The 15379-nt window shown below is 43.3% G+C and overlaps 2 protein-coding genes across 7 annotated transcripts; both read left to right on the top strand.

Annotated features, from left to right (window-relative positions):
- Window positions 1-2350: 2350 nt before the first annotated feature.
- Window positions 2351-7616, top strand: LOC115753681 (probable serine/threonine-protein kinase At1g54610). Its single transcript, XM_030692400.2, has 7 exons — window positions 2351-3124; window positions 3620-3904; window positions 4040-4357; window positions 4696-4923; window positions 5855-5955; window positions 6478-6586; window positions 7116-7616. The coding sequence occupies exons 1-7, from the start codon at window positions 2771-2773 to the stop codon at window positions 7416-7418; spliced, it is 1698 nt and encodes a 565-aa protein (XP_030548260.1). The 5' UTR covers window positions 2351-2770; the 3' UTR covers window positions 7419-7616.
- A 1410-nt stretch (window positions 7617-9026) lies between these two features.
- On the top strand, window positions 9027-10263 carry LOC115753676 (basic proline-rich protein-like). 6 transcript variants are annotated; one of them, XM_048273275.1, is made up of 4 exons: window positions 9027-9451; window positions 9789-9918; window positions 9955-9980; window positions 10020-10262. In XM_048273275.1, the coding sequence occupies exons 1-4, from the start codon at window positions 9270-9272 to the stop codon at window positions 10114-10116; spliced, it is 435 nt and encodes a 144-aa protein (XP_048129232.1). In that variant the 5' UTR covers window positions 9027-9269; the 3' UTR covers window positions 10117-10262. The 6 variants fall into 6 exon arrangements, with proteins under 6 accessions (XP_048129232.1, XP_048129230.1, XP_030548257.2 ...); XM_048273273.1 differs by having other exon boundaries at window positions 9955-10263; XM_030692397.2 differs by having other exon boundaries at window positions 9027-9282; window positions 9337-9451; window positions 9789-10260.
- The last annotated feature ends 5116 nt before the right edge of the window (window positions 10264-15379 follow it).

Here is a 15379-nt window from a genome sequence, read left to right as displayed (position 1 = left end):
CAAACAACCAAGTCGGGGTAAAATCATTTTAATTCTTGTCAAATATGCGGGTTATAACTATCGTGTCATGCCTTATTCGGATTCTCTCTCTATAGTTCGTGGTTTACATCGTATCACATATATGAATCAAGTCTAGCATCGCTAACTCTAATTCGGGCAAATAGCTGCAAAAACCCTAATCGCCGGCGTCAACCCGACGAAGATGAGCATCCGCTATCTTCACTTCTAAGCTCAATTCGTTTGTTCGTTTCATGAGCTAAATACCTAAATGGTAGAGCACGCTTCATCCCGGATTGAACATAATTTCTATGCAACGGCTTTTTCAGCACAAGTATACAAAGAGCAAATGAGCATTACTTGACAATAATACTTGTAGGGTTTTTATTCATCTCACAGCCGCCAGCCCTCTCCCATCCTATCTTTTCCTCTTTATACTTTTGTCCATCTCCCTATCTCTTCGTCTTTAAGAATCTTCAAAACTTCTTCACTGAGTTCGTAAACGTAGTTCGAGCGCTTCTCAAATCTCTGGAGCTCCTCTCTCACTGCGTTCAATGGTGAGTTTATTTGAAAGTAATTCGATCAAATAGACTATTATGTAGCTCCTCTCCCGATTTAGATTTTTATCCAAATTCGAAAGTTCTTCTATCTCGATCTAAATATAATTCTAGGGTTTACGAGGCGTTATTCGTGCTTTTTCAACATATTGGTGTTGTTGTTATCTCTGTACGATGATGATGCCGGGGACGCCAAACGTCGCGCTCACCGTTTTTTGGCAAAACCGTTACTATAGATAAAGATTTCAGCGTGTGCTCATCACCGATGATGATCCGAGTTTCGACGTTCGGCCCCCGAGTGTGCTATGACATTATGACAAATCCGTTCTTATGAAATGAGGAAGTTGCTGCAGCAAGTACCAAGTTGATCTATTTTTTATATTTGCACTTGATTGTAACGCTTTGTAATTGGCTTTGTCTTGATGCCATGTGCCCTTTTTTTTTAAAATGAAATGAAAGTTTCCTTATGACAAAAAGAAAAAAACAATAATATTTGCATTCGACCCAAAAAAAAAAAATATTTGTACGAAAGATAGAAAGAGAAAAAGGAGAAAAAAAAAAAAACATTAGAGCACACTGTTCTATCCATAGACCCACAAAAGACAATACAGCTGCTCCGAAAACGACACTGAGTTTTCTTGCACGCTGCTGCAAGAAAGGACTTCATTGTCCCAATTTCGCTTGCATGACCACATCAATTCTCACCGTCACGTAATCTTTTTTGAAATTAAAGTAAAACGGAAAAAATTAGAATTTTTTTTAACTTTTTTCATTTCCTTTGGCCGCCAGATAATATCTGATCTCTGATTGGCTGGAGAATTGCATAAAAAGTGGTCGCTGCCGCACCTGATAAGCCGCCCCCCCGGCGACTGTGGTGGGGATCCAACAAAATTGACTTGTCTAGCGAGCGCAGACGCAGTGCGCAGCGCAGTCGTTTTTGGCTCCGTGCATGACGGAAAGTAAAAATAGAATTAAATTCCAGCAAATTTTTTTAAAAAAAAATAGAAAATTAAGACGTGGGGTTGCATTTTTTAAAACACCCCCCCGAAAAAAAAAGAATAATCACAAAAAAAAAAAGCCAAGCCATTTCGCTTCCCATGCAACTTTAATTCCCACCGGAGTCTCTCTCAATCAATCATGAGAGCGCAACATCGCATTAGAAAAAGCTAAGATTGCATTTGGATATTCTTAGACGCTTATCGAATAATTAAATTGGCATTAAGATTTTATTCCGAAGGAAAATATTCGAGCAGTATTTTCTGAAAATGATCGTGACGAAACCTACTCTCTTTCTCGCGCAAAAAAAGGGCGAAAAAAACACCCATCGATTATTCGATTTTCAGAACATCCGTCACGTATAGCAAAATAAGAAAAGCAGCACGGTTTAACGACATCTAGACGGCACTATTTCATATCGTGAGAGGGGGGCTGATTGAGATTTGTTTTGAGCAATTCACGTAGTCATCTGGCCTCTTGCAAAATTGATTCTGGATAAGTTTTATCAAGAATGGAAGGCGGAAGCGAATCGTGCGATGGCTTCTATTAGGATTTCTTGTTATAATGCATGCTAAATAAAGATAGTTGTTAACCTAACCCCTTTTTATGCTATGCTATTAAAATTTGCTTCCACTAATTTTCAATTTTTTATTTTTTTTGGGGCTCTCTTTGCTTTGCCCTTTTTTTTGCTCATTATGTGTGTTTAATTTAATTTAATTTAATTTATTATGAGCTCATTCTTTTTTGACCAATTGACTGAGCCACTCTCTCTCTCTCTCTCTCTCTCTCTAAGACAGAGACCAAAACACAAGTAATCATTACTCTCCTCTTGCTTTTGTCTCTCCACACAGCGAAAGCTAAAACCGCTCTTTCCCCTTCTCCTCCTTCTGGTTCTTGGTGTTGATCTTGATGCGTCATCTTCAACTGTTACACGCCCGCATTCTTTAATCGGAAAAAGCTCGGGGAAAAAGGTGTGAAGAAGGAGGAGGTGCGAAGGAAGAGAGAGAGAGAGAGAGGGAGGTGACCTCGTCCCGCGCGCTGCATCGCCGCTTTCTAGGGTTTCCGGATTGGAGCTGAAGGGGGGGAGTGTTGGCGAAGTGGCGGAAGCGAGCCGATGAGCGTGGTTCCCGCGAGAATCGGCGTTGCTGCTTCGGGTTCCGAGCTGTGGAGCGAGGGGCGGCGGGGGAGGATGGGTCAATGAGGGGGTTAATGCGGGCGCGATGGGGTGTGTGTTCGGCAAGCAAGCGTCGGGGAGGGCGGTAGAGAGGGAGCGGGCGCGGGAGGAGGGCGGCGAGGAGGCGGAGGAGGAGGTCAGGGTCAAGGTTGCGAAGTTGGAGGTCGGTGAGGTTAGGAATGGGAGCAGTCGGAGGGTGGCTGAGGATGGGGGCAATGTGCGGGCCAGAGGGGAGAGGAGCCGCAGCTCGAGGCCGAATCCGAGGAGGAGCAACCCGCCGAAGCACGTCCACGGCGAGCAGGTCGCCGCCGGCTGGCCGTCGTGGCTGTCGGAGTTCGCCGGAGAAGCCATCAATGGCTGGACGCCGCGGCGAGCGGATAGCTTTGAGAAGCTCGATAAGGTAAGGCTCCTGTGATGTTGATTTGGTGCTTCGTGCTTCGGATTTCGTCTTGTTTTATTGTGGTGAGCCCGGCGAGGTAATAATGCAGCGATTTGTTGCCTTTTCTGATGATTTTGAAGTGTGCGAGACACTGTTGAACTGTTTGCATTGCTGATGGTGTCTATATTACAGGAATACATGACTTTCAGCTCTGTATCTGAACAGAAACGAGACAGTTTTTCGGTGATCTGATTGTTTGTGCACTTGGAGGTCAATGGGTGGTTTTTTTAGATGCTTCATGCTGTGGATATTTGACAGTTTGCTTGTCTTATTGGTCGTTTTCAAGTTATTCTGTTTGTCCGGTTGACTTGAGTAAGAATTTGAATAGGATATTTCTGCATGTCTTGGATGAGCTTTCTATTTATGGCTTCATTAACATCCCGTTTGTATTTATTAGCTATGAGGTAAAATATATTCAGATTTGTGTTTCTTAGCTATTATTTGTCAAATTTTCAGATTGGGCAAGGTACATACAGTAATGTCTATAAAGCTAGGGATACTTTAACAGGGAAGATTGTCGCTTTGAAGAAAGTGCGGTTTGATAATGTGGAACCAGAGAGTGTAAAGTTCATGGCAAGAGAAATTTTGATACTGCGACGCCTGGATCATCCCAATGTTATGAAGTTGGAGGGTCTGGTGACATCAAGAATGTCATGTAGTTTGTACCTTGTATTTCAATATATGGAGCATGACTTGGCTGGACTTGCCGCGAGCCCTGGGATCAAATTCACCGAGTCTCAGGTAAGATTGTTTTCTCAGCTTCTAGTTTCAATGGTGGGTTGTTGAAACTGTATGCTTTCCTGAAGTTGTCTCTGTTTGAAGAGATGCTTAAAGTTGGGTTACAGTTTTTCTCCTGTTACCTGAATGGTATTGCAGGTCAAATGTTACATGCACCAGCTGTTATCTGGACTGGAACACTGCCATAATCGCAATGTCCTACATCGTGACATCAAGGGGTCAAACCTACTTATTGACAATGATGGAATTCTTCAGATTGCTGATTTTGGATTAGCTTCTTTCTTTGATCCTAATCACAAGCAGCAAATGACTAGTAGGGTGGTCACTCTGTGGTATAGGCCACCGGAGCTTCTTCTTGGGGCTACTGATTATGGTGTGGGCGTGGACCTCTGGAGTGCGGGTTGCATCCTGGCCGAGCTCTTAGCTGGAAAGCCTATTATGCCTGGTCGAACTGAGGTTAACTTCTGACTGTATCAGTTGATTCTGTTGCTAATGTTTTTGCACTATCCGGGCATGCCTAGTGCTTTTGTTTCTTGAACCAATGAGTAATAGACTTACACCTTCTTATGGGACGGTCAAATTCTTTGCTGGAGCTTTTTGGCTTTCTGCAATTTAATGAGCAACTGACATTCCAATAAATAGTGAAAGCGATGTAATTCTTCCTTTTAGACTCATTTGATAAATTTGTTTGTTGTAGTCAGCTCAATCCTCCAAGTACAATGTTTGACATGATGATGTTTCACTGCTTTTCAAGATTATGAATGACACTCATTGTGCTTGTTTGTTTTGCCTAGGTGGAACAACTGCACAAGATATTTAAGCTATGTGGTTCTCCTTCAGAAGAGTACTGGAAAAAGTCGAAGTTGCCTCATGCAACCATATTTAAGCCCCAGCAATCATATAAACGCTGCATAGCTGAGACATTTAAGGACTTTCCACCATCATCTCTACCTCTGATTGAAACCCTTCTTGCAATTGACCCAGCTGAACGCCTAAATGCTACTGCTGCTCTAAGAAGTGAAGTGAGTCCTTTTGCACTTCATTTATGTTTACGCTCCTGCATTTGGATGTTATCTTTGTGCAGCGAATCGTTACTTTATTAGTTCAGTTAATAATACTTAATTCTACCGATGAGATATATCCTGCATTCTGTTTGATGCGTGCTTTCACTTTTATAAAAGAAATAGGCTCCAGTAACTGTATAACTTGTGAAATGTTTAACTTGTTCTTTCTAGTTTTTCTATGATGATGGAAACTCCGTCTTTTGAGGGCTTTTTTCCTCTTTCCTCTCTCTAGAACCATCCTTTTTTAAGGGTATTGGGCTAGCTCGTAATTCTTTTGCCTTTTATAGATGCTGTGATTACTCAATCAGTCAGGTTTGAGGCTATCGATCTAACACATGCTTTGCACTTGTTTATTTTGTTGTGCAATTTCAATTCAAGTTTGGCACAGTAGACAGAGAGCAAAACCAAGCAAGCAGCATTTGGTTGGGGATTTTGGTATACTTAAGACTTACCCAGAGCAAGAGTTTGTGGATTCTCCAGTTATAAACCATTATTTCCAATATGATTTTTCCATAAGACCTGACAAATGTTGATTTGAATAATAATGGAATCATCCGGGACTTCCTCATGCTCTTGAATATTGGAAGTTGTGAAATGATGTCCGATGAGATCATTGATACTTATTATTATAGCAGACATGGTTGGCTGTTAAAGTGAGGTCATTGAAGGCAAAAAGAGGGAAGATTTTGTGAGGCTCTGCGAATCTGGATTGTGGTTGCTCTAATTGATTCCTAACTTTAGGTTCTTACGACTATTACTTGCTTAATTGGATTATCATTGGCGTTGCTTTTGTTTTAGAAAATGAGATGTATGATGTTTCATTGGCCTCAAGTATACAATTTGGAAACCTGCATGGCGTCATTTGTGCAAACTATTCTTTCTTTTGCAGTTTTTCACAACCAAGCCCTATGCTTGTGAACCTTCCAGCCTTCCAAAATACCCTCCAAGCAAGGAAATGGATGCCAAATTACGGGATGAAGAAGCTAGAAGGTAGATATATACTTCTATTGTTTGACTATAGAGGACCAAATGAAATAGGCATAAGAAAGGAGATGAAATAGGCATAAGAAAGAAGAATGACAAGATTTAGCTAAATATTTTGAAATCAGGATGGGGGTATCTCATGCTATATATGAAATGTAATCCCGAAAGAAACTGCTAAATTGGTTGTTTATTTTGTTAACACGTCCAATAGTTCTGTGACAGATGTTCCTAGGCACTATACTGTAGACACCTTTTATGATCTTTCTATCCTTTTAGACTTCCTCAATTTGATCGTACTGCTCTGCTTTGGTATTGAGTGGATTTCCTTTCTTGTGTGATAATTGCTTAGCTATCTCACCTTATTAAAAGCATTCTCTTGCCTTATTTAGGATGTTCTCGTTTATGTTGAGCATTACCTTATCATTCTTTGCCCTGTCCTCTAATATTAAGAGTCTCTTTTCTGTATGTAGTCTAGCTTTACCAGTTACATTCTTTTTGGGCAAAACTAAAATGAGCTTCATCTTTCAGACTGAGAGCGGCTGGCAAAGGTAATGCTGACGGGGTGAAGAAAACACGACCTCGTCCTAGGGCCATACCTGCTCCAGAAGCCAATGCTGAGCTTCAAGCCAATCTTGATGTATGCAGATAAGCTAACTTTTTATGTACTGTCTGCTGATGTTGTCTGCCTTGTTAATCTGGACTTGTTGATGCTGCATCCCTTCCATCTGCCATGGATCTCTCATTGGCATGACAATGATGATATTGTTTCTGCTTGCCTCATACTGCCTTGTGAAAGGTTTTCCTTTTCTTTTGCCTTTGGAAAAAGCAAGGAAGCTGGCTGGAAGAATTCTTACACTCCAATTTAGAAATTGCAACTGTTTCTCTAAATGCGACTAGTGGATACACTGTGATCCTTGATTTGAGGCAGGCCCTAACAAAGTTATTAAGTAGAATTTCTCTGTTTTTAAGGCTCCAAACAAGCTGTGCGCATGTCTTGAAGGTTTCATATTTTGTGATGGCAAGAAATATAACAATTGTGCATTCTGGTAATCTGATGCCCATGTATGTGTGCACCATGTCCTATGTTTTGCATAGTCATTGAATAGGAATGAGGAAGCCATTCTAACTTATCATGTATTACTGTGATCTGCATTTGTTTATGCCAGAGACGGCGTCTCATTTCACATGCAAATGCAAAGAGCAAGAGTGAGAAATTTCCTCCTCCACACCAAGATGGGACGCTTGGCTATCCTTTGGGTACTTCTCATCATATTGATCCAGTTTTTGAGCCGCCTGACGTCCCGTTTAGTTCCACGAATTTTTCCTATCCAAAAGCATCCTTCCAAACTTGGTCGGGACCATTGGTTGACTCCGGTGCCGTCGGTGCTCCCCGGAAAAAGAAACACTCAAAGAGGGATGGGCATGCACAGACGAGAAAAGAAGTGGCGAACACTCGGATGAAAGATTGAGATGGACAGATGATACAGTTTCTCCTTTTTTTTTTTTTTTTTTTCACGTGAGGATATTCCGGATGCTAGGAAGACTGGATTCGGCTACTCTATGTTCAAGGCGAGAGAGTTATATTTTGTTGAGAGGTACCATTTATTACACAATTTTTACGAATCCTCCTGTTGTGTAAATTTGTAACTTGGGAAGCTCTTCTAACTGTACTTGTTCCCTTTCTTCTTTCTCCTCTTGCGGAATACTCCATTTAGGTTATTTACAATTTATTCATCTTCGTACTGTTGATTTTTTTTTTTTTTTTTTTGGGGGGGGTTAATCGATCTATCTTTGCATGAGCAAAGGTTAGGCACCGGTCCTGCCCCCCTTGGTAGAAAAAGCCATTGCTTTCTTTGTCTTCACCAAGGCACATTTTCCCTGTGCGCAAATACTTAGGCACTGAGAAGTTTTGCTTGTGCCACTGTATCGAAAAATGAGTTTGTCAATCTGGGAGGGAACAGTTTCTCTGCCTTTGGAGTGACGTTTTCCTCTCCCTCTTTATTTTTCCCAAATTCCCAGACCTCTCGGCAATTGCAAATCCCAGTTCTAGACGGCACTTCAAGTAACGTATGCCGAGCTGTTCTGGCCATTGTACCGAGATGTCGCGGGATGCACGTGGTCCTCAAATCTTGTTTGTTAATTGTCAAAACGCACGCAGGAGTCCCACGCCCTCTATTGATGCTTTCTCTCGTTCCCTCGAAATGCGTCCTTCATTTCGTGCCGGTGCCGGACAGCATCGGGGAGGATCGATCTCCATGGAGAGGCGCATGACTACTCTACATCCGTCTACGTGCTATTACCACATGGCCGAGGCGATAGGAAGATTCATGCACATCTAACAGCCGTTTAGCAAACGGAAAGAAGGGCCAAGCGAGGCCGAGAGCCTCCGCCAAGTACAAATTGTTCCCATTCCATGCACGTCGCGTTTTGGGTGCTTCTGTGCCACTCTCGGGCCAATGTTCTGTACTGCACGAGATACGTTAATGACGGCGAAGCAGTGAAGTTACGGTGCGTTGCGAGAGAGAGAGAGAGAGAGAGCGCCAACGAATCCTAAAACGCATCGGTTCTGATTCAAGGACGCGTGTCATATATCATCTGTACATGGGATAATGCACGAACCGTTTCAAACTTTTGTCGGGCACATCCTGTCCGTGCATGGGACTGGCCAGGTGGTCCGTGCTGCTGCCTTTCGCCGTCTGACCGACCTCCAGTTCTCACTGTTAATAAGCAAGCCCACGTAAGAGACATGCTCGAGAGGGAGAGGCTAAGGCCTCAGCTCTCTCTCTCTCTCTCTCTCTCTCTTTCTGGGTTTGTAGTGGTGTTCAGAAAGTTTGAAGTTCAGACCGAGACCGCAGAGAAAGGTAGCTAAGGTAATAGGAAGGAAGAGCAGTTGGAAGAGGGTTTGACAGGCGGATTTGCCAAAAAAGCGGAAAGTGTCTAGAACCTGGTAGAAGAAACCGAAAGACCCCCCCTTCCACGCGTCCACTGTTCGACCCAACACCATTAAACACGACGCCGGAAAAGATCGTACCATCCCTTTGGTGGTCTTCGCTCCTGTATATATATCATTTAGCGTCCACGCAACAACCCCTCACAATCTTATCTCAACTCCTTGCTTTTTAGCTCACTTTTTCTTTTTTCTATTCCGCTTGCGTCTCCACGGTCCCTAGTGTTCGTACCTTCCTGCCCGTCTGAAGGGTATATCATCATTCGCTCTAGTTTTGGAAGAGAGTGAATCTGGAAACCGTTGCTGGTTTAGCAGTTCGAGGTCGCTGCGCTTCACGAAGGTCACATAAAATAGGGTTTTTTTCCAGTTTGGAATGAGACCTCCTGGTGGTCCTGGCGGGCCTCGGCCCGGAGGACCCGGACCCGGACCCGGTCCTCCTGGGCCTGGTTGGAGTCCGCCTGGACCTCCTGGGGGTCCCGGTCCTGGACCTTGGCCCGGGCCGGTGGGCTTTCTTGGCGGCCTCTTTGATGGCTTGTGCACCACCCTTTCTTCCTGGTAAGTTATAAGTAGCATGTTCCTGGCCCTGCAAGTCACTTGGTAAGACGGTTTGATCATTGAAATTATGCCTCACAAATGTGATTGTCGGTAGTTTTGTTCACGTGTTGAGGAAGGTGTATGTTCAACTCTTCTCCGAATCCTTAGTTTAATTCGGTTAAAAAAAAAGACTCGGCTTTTGCGTTTTCCATTTCTCATACAACAAAGAAGAAGAAGAAGAAGAAGAAGGAGCTAAAGCTGAACTGGGAATGTGACAAGTGTTCGTTTTCGTTATTAATTCTTTCTCTGACATCAGAATTAACTCTTTAATTTTCCCTGTAATGCATTTTCGGTGCAGCTTGTACGTCGTGTGCTGTTGCTGGCTGTTGAACGACTGCTTCGGGGCCCCACGCGGGCCTCCTGCCGGCCCACCTGCTCCGCCGCCCGGTCCGGCTCCGCTCCAGCCTGCGCCTCCTCCAGGCCCGCCTCCACCCGTGCCGGCTTTTGCTCCGCCCCCACCCGGGCCTCCTGGGCCAGCTTTTGGTCCTCCTCCGCCGCCAGGGCCTGCTTTTGGCCCTCCTCCGCCTGGGCCTCCAGGGCCTGGTTTCGGCCCACCCGATCCTTTCGGACCTCCTGGTGGGCCTCCAGGGGGGCCGGGCGGGCCCCCAGGACGCCCTCCTCCCTGACTGAAGTTCCACGAATGATGAGATTTTAAGCTAACCATTAAAACCATTGTAAGTCGATTTGAGTGTGAAGGTAGCTTTATCATGTTGTGACAAAAAGATGGTCCAAACTTGTGGGCTTCATTTGTGTTGATCATTCTCAAGTACCACACGCAAATTCCAAAGCAGTGTCTATTAGCGGTGTGCACAAGAATTGTGAACTGCCCAGACCGAACTAGCCAATTTTGGGCGGTTCCGTAGGGATCGGCTTGGTTCTCGGTTCTAATAGAAAAAAAAAAAGTTTAATTGAAATTGGACCTTATGTTGTCCTTGAGTATACTGATTCAGTGGCTACTGTTCATATTCTATTGTTGGAATTTACATGAGTTGGCCCAATTAACCAACTCTGATTTATTCAATTTACTCTAATTTCTGTGGGTTTTACTTTCCCTGCTCAGTGGGATTGGTTCCTTGTATTTACCCGGGAACTGGACCGGACAAGCAGTCTGATTTTTGGGTGAATCCATGGAATCAGTGGGCGATTTCCCATTTTCATTTTATGAAATCAGCTTTTACTAGCAGTTTTCCGATTGAAGGGTGAGAACTATCCACCTTGAAACCGATCGTCCTTAATATTTATTTTATGATAGAAAACATTTCTCTCGTTACGACTCTTAGGAATTTAAGGATTCCTTTCATTTTCTCCCGGAAGAGGTAAATTATGCTTTTTACTTTCTATACTTCCACCACATGACCCTATCCAAAACGCTTCTGTTCAGGAATTGGTGCAGCTAGTTCTGCGTGGGTCGTTCATAGCTCTGAGTCCCGCTCTCGTTCATTATTTCTCGGCCTCCTCGGAGCAGTGAGATGTTTTCCTTTCCCCGGTACTCGTGAGATAGTTCGCGATTATCTCGAGCAGCTCGATGACCTTTGCTGTGTGTGGCTTTCCTTTCTTCCCCGACGTAATGGGAATAATCAAAAACATGCTACACACGTTCGTGTTCTTGCAAATGGCGTCGAGAGCACCATCGACTTGCGCTTTCGATAAAGAAAAACGAACAATTTGTCAAACCCTTAAGAGATCGATAGGGAAGCTAAACGCATCAAATATGCGAGAACTTGAGACATCATATCAGACAAAGTCCCATCAAATCGAAGGTCTGGGTGCCTTTACTTGAAAAAGGTGCTTCATATGACGGTTACATCACATGATAATGACCTAACAAGCGAATTGAGTGTAAGTATTCTATCGTTTAAGATGGCGAGCGTATTATGCGGATAACTGATCGATCACACTGCTTCAGCAGTGTGACAGACATGTAGTACTTTTGTCCTCAATCTGGGAAAGAAATGGTGGTGGAAGTGAAAAAGAGAAAGGAAACAAAATCCATTGTTTGGAAAGAAAGGGGGGAATGTAGGTGAGGATTTGAGTAGAACTTGTTTGAAGGAAAATTGTCAAAAAAAGTCCCAAACTTTTTGTAAATGTGCCAATTCAATGATAAATCTTCAGCATTTATGTTAACTTGGTCCATTTGGTAGGTCGGCATTAATGTCAATAATTTTTAACAATATTATTTATTTATTATTATTATTTTATTTTCTTTCTTTCTTTTTTCCTTCCCCATGAGGTGAGGGTAGCCTCGGCGGCTGTGGACAAAGGGGGCCATGGCCTCGCCAGTCTTGGGCAAGGGCTTCACGGCCCTCGTCGGCCACAAGGGGAAAGAAAAAAATATAGAAAAAGAAAAGAGAAAATAATAAATTAATATCAAAATATTACTAGAAATTGTACATGCCGACGCCGGCTGGCCAGCCAAATGGATTAAATTGACACAATTGCAAAATTTTTAAGACTGAATTGACACAATTACAAACTATTCATGACTTTTTTGATGATTCTCCCGTTGTTACAGTGGCCCCACCAGTAAAAGGTTCTCTCCAAATTGAGAAGAAAAGCTCAGAAAATCTACAAGCCCCCCCATATTTGCCCTTCTCTTCTAGGCCCAGTTAGATACTTGTGTAATTTCATAGCAAAACCTAATTTCTTCACCTCTCTTTTTCTTTATCCTCATCTTCACCGCTCCTTCACCTCCCAAAAGCATTTTCCAAACAGAGTGTGAATTGCCCATCAAGCACAACGTCTGGGCCCGGTCCACCACGACATGTCTCCTTGAAATGGACCCCAAAAATGGATAGAAATCTGTTGCATCACAGATGGATCAGCCTACCCAATCCACGGCATGGCACGAGTCATCTCCCGTTCATCGACACGTCTCCCCATTCAACTCTTGCCACCACCTACCCACGGATCGATCGAACAATGGAACGATGGGAATCTCAGCTGTGGACCTACCCATGATCTCTAATCGTCGGGGTGGTTGATTCCCTTCGGGTCGCATCTTTTTAATTGTCCGGGTTGCAATTTTGGATTAGTTTCGACGATCTGAGATGATAGGTCAATCCGGCAAGACATGTCGGAACTTCCGTGCGAAATGCAAAGTCATCGCTCCCGACAGAAGATAACAACCACGTACACTTAGGTTATCATGTCAATGTGAAAAGATAAACCATTATCTAATGTTTCCAAATGGGGACGCTCCCGCCTCTTTGAAGCTCGCTGATAGGGTGCTTTTCGATCGTGAATGATGTCAGTAGGAAGATTGGACTAGGTGCATTTGACATGGTGCACATGAAATAGGCATTCGGTCGCGGGTCAAAAATTGATTAATCTCGCGCGTCCTCATCTCGTGGGACTATTGTTGTGGACCTTTGACAAAAAGTTGGGCAGATCCGAACCTTCCCTGTTATAGATAAGTCATCGATCAAAATAACGTCGCTTGGTAATCTACTTAGCGATAGAAAACAAATCGGAACGACCACCCTTTCTCTCTCTTGCTCTCTCGCTCCTTTTTCCTGCCCAAGCAAAGCAATGGAAGTCGAGGCGAATCGAACCCTTGTTCGATTCCCCTCCTAGGGTTTTATTAGAAGGTCGCAAGCAATTTTCCGATACCGACATATTACGCATGAATTTTTTTTTATGGAGACCCAATTTAAAAGTTGGGTCTACGCAATATTCCGTGTTGGACTTTTATGTACAAGCTCTTTTTCTTCCGCACATGTAAAAAGATGGTTCCCCGGTTTTTCGCCACAACATCAAAAGTCTACAAAGATACATTTCAAGTGGTGGCCAGAAATTGCCAAAAACTCTAGAAGGAAAAGTCGGTGCCAAGAAAAGAAAATGAAGGTGGACATACCAAGTAGGAAGACAAAAATCACACACCGAGAAAAAAACCTCGAAGAATTCTTGTCGCGGCCGCATCATCCCTTTGAAGCAATCGAATCCTAACTAAGGAATAAAGAAATGATTGGCCTCTAATCATATATGTTTTGTCTCCTTAATTGTGGTTTAGACATTGCTTCGTCGAGTCGCTTAACCGATTAATCACGAGTCAACGCACGTAATCCCATGAGAGCAAAGAGGCCGACTTGGTGCACCGCCATTGGACCATACTTATAGAATATTGGGCTCGCTACCACTAATTGATGTACGTTGCTTTCTTTCGACACATTCATGACGCATAAGTTATTGTTGGAGCGACCTTAGTTATATTTTATATTCCATTCATTCCTTAAAAGATGTAGGATTATGAGTGTTGTATGGTACCCGGCCCCGACATTAATTGCGAGTATTAATGCTAGAATAGTTGATGCCGTCTCAGATCAGACACGCAAGTGGAGTTGAAGACAACTAACCTAGACAATGGCAATTAATCAACGGTGGTTTTATGAAAACCCCAAATACCGAATAGATTGTCGACGTTGGATTTGTCAAAATGTGTCATAGACCAATTTCCTGTCCCATATTTGATGGGCTGAGCTGTTAAATAGGTTAATTATATTCAGTAAATGGGTCATAAATAGATTTTTGATGTAAAACCAAAAGCAATATGAATGTTAAATGGGTTCAACTTCCTTAGACACAACCCGCATTTATGACTCTCTCTTCACTTCATCTCCCGCTCGTACACTTCGTGCTATCACCTCAGCTTGAGTGCACGTTTTCTTATATTTGGTTAGATGTAAAAGTATTTTAGCAGTATGGGTCGGGTCATGTATGAATTGGATCGGGGTATGAGTCATTAGATTTGTATTGCATGGAAATGAGTCAAAACAGGTCAAACGCATCGCTTAGGATTTGATCATTTTCGATTCGATCCGATCCATTCGTTTGACGGATCCAATCAATGTTGATAGAAGAACTAGTGCTAATTTAACGGACTCACCCCGGATGTTATTCAATTTACTCGCGGAATTATTTTTAAAATCGTTCCTTAATTTCGACCGGCTAACCGGCTCCTCGCCTGCGTACTTAAAACGTTACTCGATAGCGGACCATAGTGATTGATTGTGAACCCAAAATTGCCACCGCCATGATGGATCAGTCGTCATGATCCAGAAGGTGCACCAAGCGAATTTCTCAAGTCCAACGTTGGATAAGATACACACGTATAGAATCCATATTCTCACACGAACCCCTATCCAACCTAACGAGCAAGATGGGTCTCCATTAGATCCGAAAGTTTTTGACCACCCACAAAATTTGCGCCCCTGTCTTCCTTACCTTCACTAAAACTGGTGGGCTGGAGCTGGCAAAACAAAGCTCAAGAGCACAAAAATCCAAAAGGCTTGCTTGGAGATGAGTCAGCACACAGGCATCGCCCCCGCGGGTGGACGCCACGTGTCACGACGATCCAAGTTTGTCTATGATTGCGCTTTTGAAAATTTTAAGGTCATGGTCGATGGAGGGTGGCGGGTGGGGAGAGGGCGGTGGCCTCCTGACTTTCCACGTCATTGAGAGCAGCCGCCTCTGCCCACGTCCCCAAGGAGACCCGATTCCTCTCTTTCACGTTTCGGCAGTAACACGAAGAATCCACTTTATATATAAATATATAAATAAATCGCAGACAGATCGTTCGCGAAATCACAAGTTCGATTCACGCCGTGATCGAATGTCCGAACAGGTCATGTTGGTCGGGCTAACCTTGGTATATCTCATGTTAAAAAAACTTCCAATCGCTAATATCTTTACATATCTAGCAAGAATCTAGAGCATACATAATTGTGGTGAAAATTACATGTATCGTATATGTCATTAATAGTAAAAAAACTTCAAGTTTTAAAGTTACTTTTTTCTATCGAACTCGATAACTCCATCAACCTCCCATTAGGAGATCGATCTCCAGCTTTCGAGTCCCGAAAGATGCAAAGTAAATTTTCGATCAAACTAAAC

This window comes from Rhodamnia argentea, chromosome 1 (genome assembly GCF_020921035.1).
Source record: "Rhodamnia argentea isolate NSW1041297 chromosome 1, ASM2092103v1, whole genome shotgun sequence".
Classification (NCBI taxonomy): Eukaryota; Viridiplantae; Streptophyta; class Magnoliopsida; order Myrtales; family Myrtaceae; genus Rhodamnia; species Rhodamnia argentea.
This window is presented reverse-complemented; position numbering and strand designations above follow the sequence as displayed.

Bases quoted from the DNA above. Each gene is read 5' to 3' on its own strand.
- LOC115753681 (XM_030692400.2), top strand. From the start codon at position 2,771: ATGGGGTGTGTGTTCGGCAAGCAAGCGTCGGGGAGGGCGGTAGAGAGG. The intron at 3,125-3,619 runs GTAAGGCTCCTG...TCAAATTTTCAG, and splicing joins GCTTTGAGAAGCTCGATAAG to ATTGGGCAAGGTACATACAG. The intron at 4,924-5,854 runs GTGAGTCCTTTT...TTTCTTTTGCAG, and splicing joins CTGCTGCTCTAAGAAGTGAA to TTTTTCACAACCAAGCCCTA.
- LOC115753676 (XM_030692396.2), top strand. From the start codon at position 9,270: ATGAGACCTCCTGGTGGTCCTGGCGGGCCTCGGCCCGGAGGACCCGGA. The intron at 9,452-9,788 runs GTAAGTTATAAG...TTTTCGGTGCAG, and splicing joins TGCACCACCCTTTCTTCCTG to CTTGTACGTCGTGTGCTGTT.